This window comes from Bombina bombina, chromosome 2, assembly GCF_027579735.1.
Source record: "Bombina bombina isolate aBomBom1 chromosome 2, aBomBom1.pri, whole genome shotgun sequence".
NCBI lineage: Eukaryota > Metazoa > Chordata > Amphibia > Anura > Bombinatoridae > Bombina > Bombina bombina.
In genome coordinates, this window is record NC_069500.1 from 1,021,999,766 (window position 1) to 1,022,019,935 (window position 20,170).

Consider the following 20,170-nt stretch of genomic DNA (forward strand, 5'->3'; position numbering starts at 1 on the left):
AGACAGGCATTACCAGTTTGTAGCTCTTCCCTTCAGATTAGCTACGGCTCCAAGAATCTTTACAAAAGTTCTGGGCTCACTTCTGGCGGTACTAAGACCGTGAGGCATAGCGGTGACTCCGTACCTAGACGACATTCTGATACAAGCGTCAAGTTTTCAAACTGCCAAGTCTCATACAGAGATAGTTCTGGCATTTCTGAGGTCGCATGGGTGGAAGGTGAACGTGGAAAAGAGTTCTCTATTACCACTTTCAAGGGTTCCCTTTCTAGGGACTCTTATAGATTCTGTAGAGATGAAAATTTACCTGACAGAGGCCAGGTTATCAAAACTTCTAAATGCTTGCCGTGTCCTTCATTCCATTCCACACCCGTCAGTAGCTCAGTGCATGGAAGTAATCGGCTTAATGGTAGCGGCAATGGACATAGTACCATTTGCGCACCTGCATCTCAGACCGCTGCAATTGTGCATGCTAAGTCAGTGGAACGGGGATTACTCAGATTTGTCCCCCCTACTAAATCTGGAGCAAGAGACCAGAGATTCTCTTCTATGGTGGCTTTCTCGGCCACATCTGTCCAAGGGGATGACCTTTCGCAGGCCAGATTGGACGATTGTAACAACAGACGCCAGCCTTCTAGGCTGGGGCGCAGTCTGGAACTCCCTGAAGGCTCAGGGATTATGGACTCAGGAGGAGAAACTCCTCCCAATAAATATTCTGGAATTAAGAGCAATATTCAATGCTCTCCTAGCTTGGCCTCAGTTAGCAACTCTGAGGTTCATCAGATTTCAGTCGGACAACATCACGACTGTGGCTTACATCAACCATCAAGGGGGAACCAGAAGTTCCCTAGCGATGTTGGAAGTCTCAAAGATAATTCGCTGGGCAGAGTCTCACTCTTGCCACCTTTCAGCGATTTACATCCCAGGCGTGGAGAACTGGGAGGCGGATTTTCTAAGTCGCCAGACTTTTCATCCAGGGGAGTGGGAACTTCATCCGGAGGTCTTTGCTCAACTGATTCATCGTTGGGGCAAACCAGATCTGGATCTCATGGCGTCTCGCCAGAACGCCAAGCTTCCTTGTTACGGATCCAGGTCCAGGGACCCGGGAGCGGTGCTGATAGATGCTCTGACAGCCCCTTGGGTCTTCAACATGGCTTATGTGTTTCCACCATTTCCAATGCTTCCTCGTTTGATTGCCAAGATCAAACAGGAGAGAGCTTCGGTGATTCTGATAGCGCCTGCGTGGCCACGCAGGACCTGGTATGCAGACCTAGTGGACATGTCGTCCTGTCCACCGTGGTCTCTGCCTCTGAGACAGGACCTTCTAATTCAGGGTCCTTTCAACCATCCAAATCTAATTTCTCTGAGGCTGACTGCATGGAGATTGAACGCTTGATTCTATCAAAGCGTGGCTTCTCGGAGTCGGTTATTGATACCTTAATACAGGCTAGGAAGCCTGTTACCAGAAAAATTTACCATAAGATATGGCGTAAATATTTATATTGGTGCGAATCCAAGTGTTACTCATGGAGTAAGGTTAGGATTCCTAGGATATTGTCCTTTCTACAAGAGGGTTTAGAAAAGGGCTTATCTGCTAGTTCGTTAAAGGGACAGATTTCTGCTCTGTCTATTCTTCTACACAAACGTCTGGCTGAAGTTCCAGACGTTCAGGCTTTTTGTCAGGCTTTAGCTAGGATTAAGCCTGTGTTCAAGACTGTTGCTCCGCCGTGGAGCTTAAACTTAGTTCTTAACGTTCTTCAAGGCGTTCCATTTGAACCCCTTCATTCCATTGATATCAAGCTGTTATCCTGGAAGGTTCTGTTTTTGATGGCTATTTCCTCGGCTCGAAGAGTCTCTGAGTTATCTGCCTTACATTGTGATTCTCCTTATCTGATTTTTCATTCAGACAAGATAGTTCTGCGTACTAAACCTGGGTTCTTACCTAAGGTAGTTACTAACAGGAATATCAATCAAGAGATTGTTGTTCCATCACTGTGTCCTAACCCTTCTTCAAAGAAGGAACGACTTTTACATAATCTGGACGTAGTCCGTGCCCTGAAGTTCTATTTGCAGGCAACTAAAGATTTTCGTCAAACTTCTTCCTTGTTTGTCGTTTACTCTGGACAGAGAAGAGGTCAAAAGGCTTCGGCTACCTCTCTCTCTTTTTGGCTTCGTAGCATAATACGTTTAGCCTATGAGACTGCTGGACAGCAGACTCCTGAAAGGATTACAGCTCATTCTACTAGAGCTGTGGCTTCCACCTGGGCCTTTAAAAATGAGGCCTCTGTTGAACAGATTTGCAAGGCTGCAACTTGGTCTTCACTTCACACTTTTTCAAAATTTTACGAATTTGACACTTTTGCTTCTTCGGAGGCTATTTTTGGGAGAAAGGTACTTCAGGCAGTGGTTCCTTCTGTTTAATGTTCCTGCCTTGTCCCTCCCTTCATCCGTGTACTTTAGCTTTGGTATTGGTATTCCATAAGTAATGGATGACCCGTGGACTGACTACACTTAACAAGAGAAAACATAATTTATGCTTACCTAATAAATTTATTTCTCTTGTAGTGTGTTCAGTCCACGGCCCGCCCTGTCTTTAAGGCAGATCTAAATTTTAATTAAACTCCAGTCACCACTGCACCCTATGGTTTCTCCTTTCTCGTCTGGTTTTGGTCGAATGACTGAATATGACATGTGAGGGGAGGAGCTATATAGCAGCTCTGCTTGGGTGATCCTCTTGCAGCTTCCTGTTAGGAAGAGATATATTCCATAAGTAATGGATGACCCGTGGACTGACTACACTACAAGATAAATAAATTTATCAGGTAAGCATAAATTATGTTTTTTATTATGTCTTTATATATATCAGTGATGTGCAGTCACTAGAGGCAGGTGAGGCAGTGCTTCACCTCTCATATGGGCAAAAATATATATATTTTTTATGGGCTTTAAAAAAAATAAAATAAAAAAATTGCAATTTTTTTCCCCAGCATTTTTTTTCTTCACAGATACATGTTGTGCAATGGAGAGGCACAAGCAGGTCTGCCCACCATTACACAACATGCTGCGCTATCTACTGGATGACAGTGGTTAAGATCATTGGATGGCCCATTAACTGCTTATTTGAGGCAGTCCTATTTGGGCTGACCCAATCCAGTGAGAAGCATTAGTAAGTGGAACTTAGGGTTGGGGCTTGATGTTAAATCATATAAAACAAAACAAAAACGGAAAAAAACTACTTTAATTTATTTTGTTGCTGTGCTGTGAAGCTGCCAGCTTTTGCTAAAGTGAAAAAGAGAGTTCTGTACTTCCCCTCTAAGTGCAGTGGAATGTGCCACTGTCACTTCCTTAATACAGACAGATGCAAAGCAGGAAGAGATTCAGTCAATAAGCAGTGTTTAAGACACATCTTTGAAGTAAGTTCTACAACCTTAGATTTCACTGAAAGGGATTCTTTTAGTGAAAATTATAATTTAATGAATGTGGTTTAGTGTTTTTTTACTCTTTTACAGCAGGGTCGTTTTTGTATTTTGTTTCCTCAACCTTTACACCCACTAACTTAACAGCTTGCCCTACTTTCTGAACTCTCTGTAGCTCTGCTGTTTTATTACTTAAAAATACAGTGGTCTCTCTCCCTCCCCCCTTGTGTGTGTGTGTCTCTCTCTCTCTCTATCTATCTATCTATCTATCCATCCATCTCTCTCCTTATGTGTTGTTCTCCCCATGGTCTCTCTGTCTCTCTTCCTCCCCCTCTGACTCTCTCATCCCTTATGTGTCTCTCTAACCCCCTGTGTTTGATTGTGTGTCTCTCTCTCTCTAACCCTCTGTGTGTGATTGTGTGTCTCTCTCTCTTTCTCTCTCTAACCCTCTGTGTGTGTGTCTCTTTCTCTCTTTCTCTCTCTCTCTCTCTCTAACCCTCTGTGTGTCTCTTTCTCTCTCTCTCTCTCTCTCTCTCTCTCTCTCTCTAACCCTCTGTGTGTGTGTGTGTGTCTCTCTCTCTCTCTCTCTCTCTCTCTCTCTCTCTCTCTCTCTCTAACCCTCTGTGTGTCTCTCTCTCTCTTTCTCTCTCTCTCTCTTTCTCTTTCTCTCTCTCTCTCTAACCCTCTGTGTGTGTCTCTCTCTCTCTCTCTCCCCTCTGTGTCTCTCTCTCTCTCTCTCTCTCTCTCTCTCTCTCTCTCTCTCTCTCTCTCTCTCTCTCTCTCACCCTCTGCGTGTGTCTCTCTCTCTCTCTCTCTCTCTCTCTCTCTAACCTTCTGGGTGTGTCTTTCTCTTGCTCTCTCTCTCTCTCTAACCCTCTGTGTATGTGTTTCTGTCTACCTTTTATTTATTTAATAAATGAATTGGTAGTGCCATCTGATGGTGTGGCTTTATTTAAAGGGGTGGGGTCAAGCGCCCCACCATCTTTAAATTTCACCAGCCGCCACTGGATCAAGATATTTTTATATTTACTGAATAATGAAAGAATCTATAAGCATAATTTGCAGCATTAAGGTAAAAAGTATGTTTTAAACATATTTTAATGGGCATGGATTTCTAGATCTCATAATCAGAGCAAGCATTTTGTTATCTGGCAAGTGTTTCTGTTACAATCCTTTAGACTAAAATCAGATGTTTACATAGGGACATGAAACCCATATGTTTTCTTTCATGATTTAGAAAGAACATGCAATTTAAATAACTTTCCAATTTACATCTAATATCTAATTGTCTTCATTCTTTTGATATCCTTTGTTGAAAATCATATCTAAATATGCTCAGTAGCTGCTGATTGGTGGCTGCACATAGATATCTCATGTGATTGGCTCACCCATGTGCATTGCTATTTCTTCAACAAAGGATATCTAAAGAATGAAGGTGTATCCAAGCCACTGCCTCACCAGCCTCTGACGTCACTGCACGTCACATATATATATATATATATATATATATATATATATATATATATATATATATGTTATCTTCATACATGCTGAGAGCTAGTTTCTGCAGTATTTAAACAACTTGATTGGTGCAGTTTACATCGAAACATTTAATTTGTATATGGTTTGTTTTTCAAAGGACAAAATAAGGTACATTTATGTTGTGTTACTCTCTGTAAATATTCTTAAATGTTTAATGACTTTAAGAACTGTCATTACATGTGAAATGTAATCATACTCCCTTCCTACTAAAATACACAGTGGGTTGCACTTAGTAGTAACTCATGGCTGTTAAGAATTACTGATGAAATCCACAGTTGGCACTAACCACTTTGCTCTGTGTGAAACAAATATTAAAATATATAATGTCACATAATCCTGAATCTTACTCTTGTTATCCTAATATATTTGTGGGGGGGGGTTCATCTCTTTTTAGACAGTCAGAACTTTTGGTTAAACTAAATCGACTACTAGAGAGATGTCTGAGAAACTCAAAATGTATTGATACAGAATCACTTTGTGTTGCCGCTGGTGAGAAGGTAAATACAGCTGCTGCAATATTTTCAATATTGTGGGCTAAAACCATTTTTACAAATAACACTTAGAAATCTCTTACATTTTATTTATATATAATGTGTGTGTGGAATGTAAGATCCTCACTCACTGGACTTGCAGCAAATTGTCCTTTTATTTTAGTTTACTAAAAGTACAATTTGCTGCAAGTCCATTGAGTGCGGATCTTACATTCCATGAATTAACTTAAATTTCCTGGCACCCTGGCGGATGTTTCTGTGGTGTGAATGCAAATCCATGAAAATATTAAAGTTCAACTCTCAGTTGACTTAGACACAGAGAGTCCCTTAAAGGGTTTCTCACTTCAGGTTACTTCAATCGATATGAGGCAAGACTGATGTCCTGTATCTCCTGGCGTTCATTCTGGATGTTTGGTATATACTATGCAATCCTATTTCTGCAATACTTGGTTCTTGGAGTATTCATGTTTTTTATAGCAAACCTCAAAAATATATGTAGTTTTGTAAGTGCTTTATAAATCTTTCATTGATCAAAAAAAATTCACTATAGTGCTTAACCTGATATTTCATTTTTAAACTAGTTTTACATTTTTCTATGAGTTTGTTGGTTCCTACCCTGAGACTGACTCATTCAGTAAAAACTTTGTGTGTTTATAGTAAACATGTGCGTTTGTGTATTTACTTACTATCCGAATGAGGAAGAAGGCGGGCGCTTGCGACTTTCGGTTCTTTTCGGAGACAGATTTATTTTTATGAAAGTGCAACTTAGATCTGTGCAAATCCAGATCTTAGTGTGTTGTAGGGTCAGGAGTGTGCACGTGTCTTGAGCATTGTATGTATAACATTGTTGCTTATAGTGCTCTAAATTATGAAAGTATAGTTTTGACTTCTATGTGCCTTTAATGTTGCATGAGTAATGTTTGCTGGCACCAACACTTTTAATTGTATAATCCGTTAAATGGCACAACCCTACTGGTATAGACGCTTACATTATAATCACTTTATACCTATGTGTGTTGTATGATTCCGTTTTTCATTCTTTTCTCTCCTTCGATCCAGGTATGGCAGATACGTGTTGACCTTCACTTGCTGAACCACGAGGGTAACATCATTGATGCAGCAAGCATTGCTGCTATTGCAGCTCTTTGTCATTTTAAAAGACCAGATGTGTCCGTTCAGGGTGAAGAGGTCACTGTGGTGGGTTTTTGATTATACATTTTACTTGACGTCTAGATATCAATATTAGATTAATGGAGTTTCTGCAGTCAAGTTACATACTTACCTAGACTAAGGAATGTAAAGAATTGTTAATGTAAATATTCTGCTAGCTTGAAATATAGAGTAGAAGGCAAAGGCCTGAATAAATTTTACAAAGGTGAGGTAATTATAAAACTCATCAGACTTACCGATATAAAGCTAAGAATTGCTATATTCTATAAATATATACTGTATTCCATACATACTAAGGACTGAACATTTCTACTAGACCTAGTAAAGTGAGAATTTTGCCTTTTTATTATATTAACATTGAGGGGACCAATTAACTTTTCCCCTGATATTTTTCTCTGTGATAATGTCTGTGTCTGTATATGCTGAAAGGTTCCAGACTCAGGAACCACCTACTGTTTTATTTAAAGACAAGTCACACAGTGTAACCCATAACCATCTATAACTCCTCTGTGTACTGGTCAAGATACATCAGAAATTATCAGGAAACTCGCTGAGTAACAGCTTATGCTCCTGCCCCATCCAGTAGTACATGCGCTCAGCAGTGAGGTACACGCAATCCATATTTAGTTTTTCAGTCTATTCTGATGTGTCTTGACTGCACTTAGTTTTATGCTCTTTTTTTAAACAAATGTAATAACAGGTTTTCATATTTATTCATTCATGTTGCATCACCTCCCTACCAAATACTGGAGTTGTAAGAGCAGAAACAATGTTTACAAATCAGGTTAGCGTGAGAGCGAAAACAGTTTACTTTAAGCTCATAATATGAGCACAACCCGATGAGCACAAAAAGCTTACTTCTAGTGCAGTTGTAACATGTATATGACGTTTTTATATCAGTGCAGCTACCCACTTTTAAAAAAGTTCTGTCTGTTTGTTTATTTAGAACTTTAATCTTTTTATGAAATGACTGTAATTTCTCTTGTTAAGTGTATCCAGTCCACGGATCATCCATTACTTGTGGGATATTCTCCCACAAGTAATTAAATGGTCCCGGAGTGTACTGTTTATCTCAGGCAGTATTTAGAAGAAGAATCTGCCTGATCTTAGCAGAAGTAACTAAGATCCATGGTTGTTCTCACATATTCTGAGGAGTGAGGTAACTTCAGAGAGGGAATGGCGTGCAGGTTTTCCTGCAATAAGGTATGTGCAGCTAATATTTTTCTAGGGATGGAATTTGCTAGAAAATGCTGATGATACCGAACTAATGTAAGTAAAGCCTTAAATGCAGTTATAGCGACTGGTATCAGGCTTATTAATAGAGATACATAATCTTATAAAAATGTAATATAAAACGTTTGCTGGCATGTTTAATCGTTTTTATATGTATTTGGTGATAAAATTTATTGGGGCCTAGTTTTTTTCCACATGGCTGGCTTGAATTTTGTCTAGTAACAGTTTCCTTAGGCTTTCCACTGTTGTAATATGAGTGGGAGGGGCCTTTTTTAGTGCTTTTCTGTGGAGCTAAAAATACTGACAGAGACATTCAGCTTCCCTCTGCATGATCCAGGACATCTCTGGAGGGCTCAAAAGGCTTCAAAGTCGTTTTTGAGGGAGGTAAAAAGCCACAGTAGAGCTGTGGCAGTTGTTGTGACTGTTTGAAAAAAAAAAAAAAAAAAAGACAAAAACGTTTTTTGTTTTTTTTATTATTCAGTTTTGGGTAACTTGTTACATACACTGTAAAAATTTTGTTAGTGTAACTGCCTTTTTTCACTGTTATTTCAAATTTTGACAAAATTTGTGTTTCTTAAAGGTGCAGTAACGTTTTTTATATTGCTTGTAAACTTGTTTAAAGTGTTTTCCAAGCTTGCTAGTCTCATTGCTAGTCTGTTTAAACATGTCTGACACAGAGGAAACTACTTGTTCATTATGTTTAAAAGCCATGGTGGAGCCCCATAGGAGAATGTGTACTAAATGTATTGATTTCACCTTAAACAGTAAAGATCAGTCTTCAACTATAAAAGAAATATCACCAGATGATTCTGACGAGGGGGAAGTTATGCCGACTAACTCTCCCCACGTGTCAGACCCTTCGCCTCCCGCTCAGGGGATGCATGCTAATATGGCGCCAATTACATCAGGGACGCCCATAGCGATTACCTTGCAGGACATGGCTGCAATCATGAATAATACCCTGTCAGAGGTATTATCCAGGTTGCCTGAATAAAGAGGCAAGCGCGATTGCTCTGGGGTTAGGAGAAATACAGAGCGCGCAGATGCTGTAAGGGCCATGTCTGATACTGCGTCACAATATGCAGATCATGAGGACGGAGAGCTTCAGTCTGTGGGTGACATCTCTGATTCGGGGAAACTTGATTCAGTGATTTCTAATTTTAAATTTAAGCTTGAGAACCTCCGTGTGTTGCTTGGGGAGGTATTAGCTGCTCTGAATGACTGTAACACAGTTGCAGTACCAGAGAAATTGTGTAGGCTGGATAAATACTATGCGGTACCGGTGTGTACTGATGTTTTTCCTATACCTAAAAGGCTTACAGAAATTATTAGCAAGGAGTGGGATAGACCGGGGGTGCCTTTTTCCCCACCTCCTATATTTAGAAAAATGTTTCCAATAGACGCCACTACACGGGACTTATGGCAGACGGTCCCTAAGGTGGAGGGAACAGTTTCTACTTTAGCAACGCGTACTACTATCCGGTTGAGGACAGTTGTGCTTTTTCAGATCCAATGGATAAAAAATTGGAGGGTTACCTTAAGAAAATGTTTATTCAACAAGGTTTTATTTTACAGCCCCTTGCATGCATTGCGCCTGTCACGGCCGCGGCGGCATTCTGGTTTGAGGCCCTGGAAGAGGCCATCCATACAGCTCCATTGACTGAAATTATTGACAACTTAGAACCAGATTTGTCCCCTCTGCTAAATCTGGATCAAGAGACCAGAGATTCTCTTCTCTGTTGGTTGTCTCGTGTACACCTGTCCAAGGGTATGACCTTTCGCAGGCCAGATTGGACAATTGTAACAACAGATGCCAGCCTTCTAGGTTAGGGTGCAGTCTGGAATTCCCTGAAGGCACAGGGATTGTGGACTCAGGAGGAGAAACACCTTCCAATAAATATTCTGGAGTTAAGAGCGATATTCAATGCTCTTCTGGCTTGGCCTCAGTTAGCAACACTGAGGTTCATCAGATTTTAGTCGGACAACATCACGACTGTGGCTTATATCAACCATCAAGGGGGAACCAGGAGTTCCCTAGCGATGTTAGAAGTCTCAAAAATAATTCGCTGGGCAGAGTACCACTCTTGCCACCTGTCAGCAATCCATATCCCAGGCGTGGAGAACTGGGAGGCGGATTTTCTAAGTCGTCAGACTTTCCATCTGGGGGAGTGGGAACTCCATCCGGAGGTGTTTGCTCAGTTGATTCATCGTTGGGGCAAACCAGAGTTGGATCTCATGGTGTCTCGCCAGAACGCCAAGCTTCCTTGTTATGGATCCAGGTCCAGGGACCCAGAAGCGACGCTGATAGATGCGCTAGCAGCGCCTTGGTTCTTCAACCTGGCTTATGTGTTTCCACCGTTTCCTCTGCTCCCTCGACTGATTGCCAAAATCAAACAGGAGAGAGCATCAGTGATTCTGATAGCACCTGCGTGGCCACGCAGGACTTGGTATGCAGACCTAGTGGACATGTCATCCTTTCCACCATGGACTCTGCCTCTAAGACAGGACCTTCTGATACAAGGTCCTTTCAATCATCCAAATCTAATTTCTCTGAGACTGACTGCATGAAGATTGAACGCTTGATTCTATCAAAGCGTGGCTTCTCCGAGTCAGTCATTGATACTTTAATACAGGCACGAAAGCCTGTTACCAGGAAAATCTACCACAAGATATGGAGTAAATATCTTTATTGGTGTGAATCCAAGACTTACTCATGGAGTAAAGTTAGGATTCCTAGAATATTGTCTTTTCTCCAAGAGGGCTTGGACAAAGGATTATCAGCTAGTTCCTTAAAGGGACAGATTTCTGCTCTGTCTATTCTTTTGCACAAGCATCTGGCAGAGGTTCCAGACGTCCAGGCATTTTGCCAGGCTTTGGTTAGATTTAAGCCTGTGTTTGAACCTGTTGCTCCCCCGTGGAGCTTAAACTTGGTTCTTAAGGTTCTTCAAGGAGTTCCGTTTGAACCCCTTCATTCCATTGATATTAAACTTTTATCTTGGAAAGTTCTGTTTTTGATGGCTATTTCCTCGGCTCGGAGAGTCTCTGAGCTATTTGCCTTACAATGTGATTCTCCCTATCTGATTTTTCATGCAGATAAGGTAGTTCTGCATACCAAACCTGGGTTTTTACCTAAGGTGGTTTCTAATAAGAATATCAATCAAGAGATTGTTGTTCCATCGTTGTGCCCTAATCCTTCTTCAAAGAAGGAACGTCTTTTACATAATCTGGACGTAGTCCGTGCCTTGAAGTTTTACTTACAAGCTACTAAGGATTTTCGTCAAACATATTCCCTATTTGTCGTTTACTCTGGACAGAGGAGAGGTCAAAAAGCTTCGGCAACCTCTCTTTCGTTTTGGCTTTGGAGCGTAATAAGCCTAGCCTATGAGACTGCTGGACAGCAGCCCCCTGAAAGGATTACAGCTCATTCTACTAGAGCTGTGGCTTCCACCTGGGCCTTCAAAAATGAGGCCTCTGTTGAACAGATTTGCAAGGCTGCGACTTGGTCTTTGCTTCACACTTTTTCAAAATTTTACAAATTTGATACTTTTGCTTCTTCGGAGGCTGTGTTTGGGAGAAAGGTTCTTCAGGCAGTGGTTCCTTCCGCTTAATCCTGCCTTGTCCCTCCCATCATCCGTGTACTTTAGCTTTGGTATCCCACAAGTAATGGATGATCCGTGGACTGGATACACTTAACAAGAGAAAACATAATTTATGCTTACCTGATAAATTTATTTCTCTTGTAGTGTATCCAGTCCACGGCCCGCCCTGTCCTTTTAAGGCAGGTCTAAATTTTAATTAAACTACAGTCACCACTGCACCCTATGGTTTCTCCTTTCTCTGTTTGTTTTCGGTCGAATGACTGGATATGACAGTTATGGGAGGAGCTATATAGCAGCTCTGCTGTGGGTGATCCTCTTGCAACTTCCTGTTGGGAAGGAGATTATCCCACAAGTAATGGATGATCCGTGGACTGGATACACTACAAGAGAAATTTATCAGGTAAGTATAAATTATGTTTTTGTGTTTGCATTACAGAATACATAATGCTGACTACCTTTACAAGAGCACTCTTTATTTTTATTTTGTACAGTATAGTCCAGAAGAGCGGGACCCTGTTCCTCTTAGTATTCATCATATGCCAATATGTGTCAGCTTTGCATTTTTTCAGCAAGGGTAAGTAGGTTTCTTAGAAAAGTAATTCATTGTTTATAGAAGTGTTGCATGGAATACAATTTACCCTATATTAGCTAAATATTTTATTATTGCCCCCTCCCCAGAAACTCTGAATGCCACTGACCATTTTGTTTACTATTTTCAATGTGGTTCTTTTGCTTTCTGCTGTTCTTAAGCAGTCTCAAGTAGAACATTAAATTATAACTGTAATGCAAATAAAGAAGACTTTATAAAATTAGAGTTGGTTTACTGTCCATTTTCTGTCCGTTTGGGACCAAGGCTATTTTTACATTTCTGCGGTGTTTGTGTTTAGCTGTAATTTTACTCTTACTCATTTACTGTACCCACACATATTATATACCGTTTTTCTCGCCATTAAATGGACTTTCTAAAGATACCATTATTTTCATCATATTTTATAATTTGCTATAAAAAAATTTATAAAATATGAGGAAAAAATTGAAAAAAACACACTTTTTCTAACTTTGACCCCCAAAATCTGTTACACATCTACAACCACCAAAAAACACCCATGCTAAATAGTTTCTACATTTTGTCCTGAGTTTAGAAATACCCAATGTTTACATGTTCTTTGCTTTTTTTGTAAGTTATAGGGCCATAAATACAAGTAGCACTTTGCTATTTCCAAACAATTATTTTTCAAAATTAGCGCTAGTTACATTAGAACACTAATATCTTTCAGGAATCTCTGAATATCCATTGACATGTATATATTTTTTTTTAGTAGACATCCCAAAGTATTAATCTAGGCCCATTTTGGTATATTTCATGCCACCATTTCACCGCCAAATGCGATTAAATACAAAAAATCGTTCACTTTTTTACTAATTTTTTCAAAAACTTTTGGTTTCTCACTGAAATTATTTACAAACAGCTTGTGCAATTATGGCTTAAATGGTTGTAAATGCTTCTCTGGGATCCCCTTTGTTCAGAAATAGCAGACATATATGGCTTTGGCGTTGCTTTTTAGTAATTAGAAGGCTGCTAAATGCTACTGCGCACTACACGTGTATCATGCCCAGCAGTGAAGGGGTTAATTATGGAGCATGTAGGGAGCTTTTAGGGATACTTTTAGCTTTAGTGTAGTGTAGTAGACAACCCCAAGTATTGATCTAGGCCAATTTTGGTATATTTCATGCCACCATTTCACCGCCAAATGTGATCAAATTAAAAAAAACGTTACATTTTTCACAATTTTAGGTTTCTCACTGAAATCATTTACAAACAGCTTGTGCAATTATGGCACAAATGGTTGTAAATGCTTCTCTGGGATCCCCTTTGTTCAGAAATAGCAGACATATATGGCTTTGGCGTTGCTTTTTGGTAATTAGAAGGCCGCCAGATGCTGCTGCATTTCACACGTGTATTATGGCTAGCAGTGAAGGGGTTAATTATGTAGCTTGCAGGGTTAATTTTAGCTTTAGTGTAGAGCTCAGCCTCCCACCTGAAACATGAGACCCCCTGATCCCTCCCAAACAGCTCTCTTCCCTCCCCCACCCCACAATTGTCCCCGCCATCTTAAGTACTGGCAGAAACTTTGCCAGTACTAAAATAAAAGCTATACTTGGGCTTTTTTTTTGTTTTTTTTTTTTTGGCATATTTACATATGCTGCTGTGTAGGATCCCCCCTTAGTCCCCAACCTCACTGATCCCCCACCAAACAGCTCCCTAACCCTCCCCCTCTGCCTTAATGGGCGCCATCTTGGGTACTGGCAGCTGTCTGCCAGTACCTAGTTTAGTAACAAATGTGCCTTTTTTTTAAAAAAAAAATCCCTTTTCTGTAGTGTAGCTTTCCCCCCACCCCTTCCAGATCCCTTAGCTGTTTATTTGTAACATTTTAACATTTTTTATTTTAACTTTTCACACACAACTTTTCCGTAGTGTAGCGGTTCCCTCCCGCTCCCGCCCCGTGCACGCGCCCCCCCCGCGCACGCGCGCGCTCCCGTGCGCGCTCCCGATGGTTCCGCCCCCGATCCCACCCCCCTTCTCTTCATCGATCACATCGATGGCCGCCCACCCGCCTCCCAGACTTGCTCCCACCCACCAACGATACCGGCCACCGATGTCCGGTGCAGAGAGGGCCACAGAGTGGCTCTCTCTGCATCGGATGGCCAAGGGGGGTTATTGCAGGATGCCTCCATATCGAGGCATCACTGCAATAACCGGAAAGCAGCTGGAAGCGAGCAGGATCGCTTCCAGCTGCTTTCCAGACCAAGGACGTACGCCACACGTCCTCGGTCATTAACTGTATTTTTTTTGAGGACGTGTGGCGTACGTCCTTGGTCATTAAGGGGTTAAAAGGAAATATTGTCAGATCTGTTGTTTCTCATTTGCTTTCAGTATCTGTATTGGGTGGCAAAGTTGGTGAGGTGATGGCTCTTAAAAAAATAATTTAAAAAATGGTGCAGCAAAAGTTTATAGCTCATTGGAATACAAAATATGTTTAGAGTTAATTTGTTATTGGATGATCAACAGTGAAAAGTAAGAGGAATTGCCATGTAAAAAAATGTTTTTTAAAATGCACTGGGGAGGAAATAAAAAAAAAAAAAGAAAAGATATGTGCATACAATGTCTGAGGTTTGTAATCACCATGGATATTAAGGGGCCAATTTACTAAAGTGCGGAAGGACATGATACGATGTAGCGTATCATGTCTGCCACACATCGATAAATGCCGACAGCATACGCTGTCGGCATGTATCATTGCACAAACGATTCTGGTGAACTGCTTGTGCAATGCCGCCCCCTACACATTTGCGGCCGGCCGCTAGCAGGGGGGGTGTCAATCAGCCCGATCGTATAGGATCGGACGGATTGAAGACCGCAGCCTCGGAGGCAGCGGACAAGTTATGGAGCAGCGGTCTTTAGACCGCTGCTTCATAATTACTGTTTCCGGCAAGCCTGAAGGCTTGCGCGGAAACAGGGGCATCAAGCTCCTTTCGGAGCTTGATAATTCGGCCTCCAAAGTCTGTCTCTGCTTATTTTCTAAATATATTATATATTTACTTGCATGCATTTTATTGATAACATTTGCTTTTAAACTCTAAAATGACCATTTCCTCTTCTAAAATACCTTCATATATATATACTTTCACCTAGAACTTACTTGTTGGTGGATCCCTGTGAACGTGAAGAAAGGGTTATGGATGGTCTTTTGGTGATCGCTATGAATAAGCATCGTGAACTTTGCACAGTTCAGTCTAGTGGAGGCATTATGTTGCTGAAAGAACAGGTGAGTGTAAGACAACGTCTGGCCAAACCTACTCTCTTTAATAATGGATAGCAGCATTTGATCATATTCAGCTACTTTGACACTGAGAAATTAAATTATTTCCTCTTTGTTGCCTTGGAGGACAACTGATCTTTTTTTTTATGTCCTTAGTGTGATTTCCTGTGTTGCTAGAAATTCCTGGAGAATGTCTTTTACTTGCTCGCTAAAGAGAACTTCACAAAAGAGGTCAACTTGAATTGTTGCTGAAATGTTATTTACATTAGTCCATTGCCTTATACTTACAGGTTCTAAGGTGCAGCAAAGTTGCAGGGGTTAAAGTGGCAGAAATATCTGAACTAATTCAGAAGGCCTTGGAGAATGACAAAAAAGTCAGGTTTGTTGTAATTAAAGGGACAATGTACACCAATTTTCATATAACTGCATGCTAATATAAAGAAGAATATACACAGATACTGATCTAAAAGTCCAGTATAAAACCTTTTAAAAACTTACTTAGAAGCTCCCAGTCTAGCACTGTTGATGAGGTTAGGCTGTGACACCCAGTGAAAGGGGCTGGGAAAGCAGGAAGAGCAGACCTCCCCATCCTCTCCTGAATATGAAAAGACCCATTACACAAACAGGAGCAGAAACAGAAATCTGTAGACTTGGGTCTACATCTGATACTTTGGGGCTTGGTTAGGAGTCTGAAAATCAGCACAATATTATTAAAAAAATAAGCAAAAATATACATTGTTACAAAAACACTCCTAGATGGGCTATATAAATGGCTCATACAATGTTCCTTTAAAGTGAAGGTAAACTTTGATGAATGAAAGCCTGTTTTTTAAAAATACTATTAAATACAGGGGCACTTTCATTCATCGAAGTTTACAAAGCAGCCGTTTTGATTAAAAACTTTTTTTTTTCTTTTCACAGCCAGAGCAGCTTCCCCCACATGAATTTCCTCCCTTCACACGTCAGCAATGACTAATCCGGCTTCCTCCAATCACGGCTTTCCCCTCAAGGTAGTCATTGCCTGAGGCCATGCTGTGATTGGAGGAAACCGGATTAGTCATTGATGACGTGTGAAGAGAGAATGTCCAGGAGGGGGAAGCTGCTCTGGCTGTGCAAAGAAGAGAGGTAAGATTTTTTTTTTTTATTTTTTTTATCAAAACGGCTGCTTTGTAAACTTTGATGAATGAAAGTGCCCCTGTTTTAAATAGTATTTTTAAAAAACGGGCTTTCATTCATCAAAGTTTACCTTCACTTTAACGAAAATTGTTTACTTGGACAAAATTATATATTTTCAATGCACATTTGAATTTCTGTGTACACTCATTTTTCTCATTTATTTGATAGGAAAGAAGGAGGCAAGTTTGGTTTTGCAGAGTCCTTACCAGATCAAAAAATAACTGCTTTAAAAATGCAAAAAGCCCTTGTAGATACATCTGATGTGGAAGACAAAGCGGAGGAAATACTTTCCAAATCTGAGCCTCCCTCAGATATGTATCCTTTTTTACAGTACAGATCCAAATGGTTAACTTTTTTTTTTTTTTTTCTTAACTTACTATTATCATTAGTATTGCAAGTAGTGTTGATATCTGCCATGAATGTAAACCTCCCCTCAATAAGGGCATTATCAGTGGTCTGATATTTTGCCTAGGGATCTGTTGTGCACAAACCATATTAACAATTTACCAGTAAGTAGCTATGGGATCAACAGGTATCTTAATTTTAATGTTAACAGTATTCAAAACTGGTTAAATACTTTAATATAAGGCTAATGTTTGTGTAACATTAGAACTTCCATCTTACTTTTTAGATAAAAATGTATGTTTCTCATGTGTATCATTCCAGCACATAAAGCAGGAGATGATTTACAATTATTGGATTAATATCACGTCGCCTCTTGGTTGAGGGCAAAAACTTCAAACAAATGTTTGATTCAGAAACTACTCAATTTCTTTCTTCTGCCACTTTTTTTCCTACAGTTTCTGCTTGGTAAACGATACTTCAGTGGGACCTCTGCTCCAATTATGTTTTTTCTGTTTTCTGAATTTATTCTGTTCTTCCCCATATCACTGACTGCTCACTATGCCATGAGAGGTGTGTCTTGCCAGTTCTCATCCATACCATTCTTGTATAAGAGTATAAATATCACCTAAGAACTTTGTATTACTAGCATAAACAGCCACAAGACACTTCTTTCTCTTGCAAGGTGTATCCAGTCCACGGATTCATCCTTACTTGTGGGATATTCTCATTCCCTACAGGAAGTGGCAAAGAGAGCACACAGCAGAGCTGTCCATATAGCTCCCCCTCTGGCTCCGCCCCCCAGTCATTCTCTTTGCCGCTCTAACAAGTAGCATCTCCACAGGAGGGTAAAGTGAATGTGGTGTTAGATTTGTAGTTTTTATATCTTCAATCAAAAGTTTGTTATTTTTAAATAGTACCGGTTTGTGCTATTTACTCTCTGGCAGAAATATGATGAAGAATTCTGCTGAGAGGAAAATGATTTTAGCATGTTGTAACTAAAATCCATTGCTGTTCCCACACAGGACTGAGGAGTACCAGAAAACTTCAGTTGGGGGGAACAGTTTGCAGGCTTAACTGCTTTGAGGTATGTTTCAGTCATCTTTTTTCTAGTCAAGACAAGATAATGCTAGAAGACTGACAAGATTCCCCATGTGGGAAGGGTAAGCCATGTTCTGAAACTTAGTATAGAACTAGAGGCTTATTTAAGTGGGCTCAATAGACTGGTTTGCTTTAGGTGGCTCCGGTTTGGGCATTAAAGGGTTAATCGGGCTGAAACTTGCTGTGCAATCATATCGAAGCATTAGGCACATACTGTAAAAATTTCAAGAGATTTGGTTAATTTTTCACCGTTTTGTAAAATTGTGTGCGCTTTTATTATCTTAAAGGAACAGTACCATTTATTGCAAATTGTATTTTTATACAGTGTTCTTTTATAAGTGTTTTTCCAAGCCTGCTTGTGTATAATACTAATCTGTTAAACATGTCTGACACTAAGGAAAAGCCTTGCTCTGTGTTCAGAAGCCATGGTGGAACCCCCACTCAAAATGTGTCCCAAGTGCACTAATGTGTCTATACACATTAAAGATCATATTGTGTCACTTAAAAATATAGCCCTAGATGATTCTTTGACTGAAGGTAATGAGGATAATCCGCCTTCCTCTCCCCATGTGTCATCACCAGTTACGCCCGCTCAAGCGATACCTAGTACCTCTAGTGCATTGGCACCTATTACATTGCAACAACTGGCGTCAGTCATGGATAATTCCCTTGCGGCCTTTCTATCCAAACTGCCAGTTTTTCCTAAAAAGCGCGATAGCTCTGTTTTGAGAACAGATGAGGAGCAGTTGGAAGCTTTGGGAGGTTTATCTGATGTACCCTCACAACACTCTGAAGTAGGGGTGAGGGATGTAATGTCTGAGGGAGAAATTTCTGACTCAGGAAAAGTTTCTCAGCGGGCAGAATCAGATGCACTAGCATTTAAATTGGAACACCTCAGACTTTTGACCCGGTGGAGTGGGAACTCCACCCGGAGGTATTTGCTCAGCTGACTCAGCTATGGGGCATTCCAGAGTTGGATCTGATGGCGTCCTGTCAGAACACCAAACTTCCTCTTTACGGATCCAGGTCCAGGGACCCCAAGGCGGCATTGATAGATGCTCTAGTAGCGCCTTGGTCCTTCAATCTGGCCTATGTCTTTCCACCGTTTCCTCTTCTCCCTCGGCTGGTAGCCAGAATCAAACAGGAGAAGGCCTCGGTAATTCTGATAGCGCCTGCGTGGCCACGCAGGACTTGGTATGCAGACCTAGTGGACATGTCATCTGTCCCACCATGGACACTGCCAATGAGGCAGGATCTTCTAATACAGGGTCCATTCAAGCATCCAAATTTAGTTTCTCTGCAGCTGACTGCTTGGAGATTGAACGCTTAATTCTATCCAAGCGTGGATTCTCTGAATCAGTCATAGATACTTTGATCCAAGCTAGAAAACCTGTCACCAGGAAAATTTACCATAAGATATGGCGGAAATATCTTTGTTGGTGTGAATCCAAGGGTTACTCGTGGAGTAAGATTAGGATTCCAAGGATATTGTCTTTTCTCCAAGAAGGATTGGAGAAAGGTTTATCAGCTAGTTCCTTAAAGGGGCAGATATCCGCTCTGTCTATCCTTTTGCAGAAGTACCACATGTTCAAGCGTTTGCACAGGCGTTAGTCAGAATCAAGCCGGTCTATAAACCTGTGGCTCCTCCATGGAGTCTAAATTTAGTTCTTTCAGTTCTTCAAGGGGTTCCGTTTGAACCTTTACATTCCATAGATATTAAGTTATTATCTTGGAAAGTTCTGTTTTTGGTTGCTATTTCTTCTGCTAGAAGAGTTTCAGAATTGTCTGCTTTGCAGTGTAATTCACCCTATCTGGTGTTCCATGCAGATAAGGTAGTTTTGCGTACCAAACCTGGTTTTCTTCCTAAAGTTGTTTCTAATAAGAACATTAACCAGGAAATCATTGTTCCTTCCCTGTGTCCTAATCCAGCTTCTAAGAAGGAACGGCTTTTACACAATCTTGATGTGGTTCGTGCTTTGAAATTCTATTTACAAGCAACTAAGGATTTCAGACAAACATCATCTTTGTTGTCTATTCTGGTAAGAGGAGAGGTCAGAAAGCGACTGCTACCTCTCTTTCCTTCTGGTTGAAAAGCATCATCCGATTGGCTTATGAGACTGCTGGACAGCAGCCTCCTGAACGAATTACAGCTCATTCCACCAGAGCTGTGGCTTCCACTTGGGCCTTCAAGAATGAGGCTTCTGTTGAACAGATTTGTAAGGCAGCGACTTGGTCTTCACTGCATACTTTTGCCAAATTTTACAAATTCGATACTTTTGCTT

General features: G+C 40.7%; 1 protein-coding gene across 2 annotated transcripts in view; it reads left to right on the plus strand.

The window, feature by feature from the left end:
- EXOSC9 (exosome component 9) overlaps positions 1-20,170 on the plus strand; it is a 55,977-nt gene that overhangs the window by 19,086 nt on the left and 16,721 nt on the right. For both annotated transcript variants that reach the window (XM_053700815.1, XM_053700816.1), the window contains 6 exons: positions 5,350-5,452; positions 6,506-6,643; positions 11,940-12,022; positions 15,143-15,275; positions 15,560-15,648; positions 16,614-16,760. In XM_053700815.1, the coding sequence (XP_053556790.1) occupies positions 5,350-5,452; positions 6,506-6,643; positions 11,940-12,022; positions 15,143-15,275; positions 15,560-15,648; positions 16,614-16,760 (693 nt within the window). The remainder of the gene's footprint in view (positions 1-5,349; positions 5,453-6,505; positions 6,644-11,939; positions 12,023-15,142; positions 15,276-15,559; positions 15,649-16,613; positions 16,761-20,170) is intronic.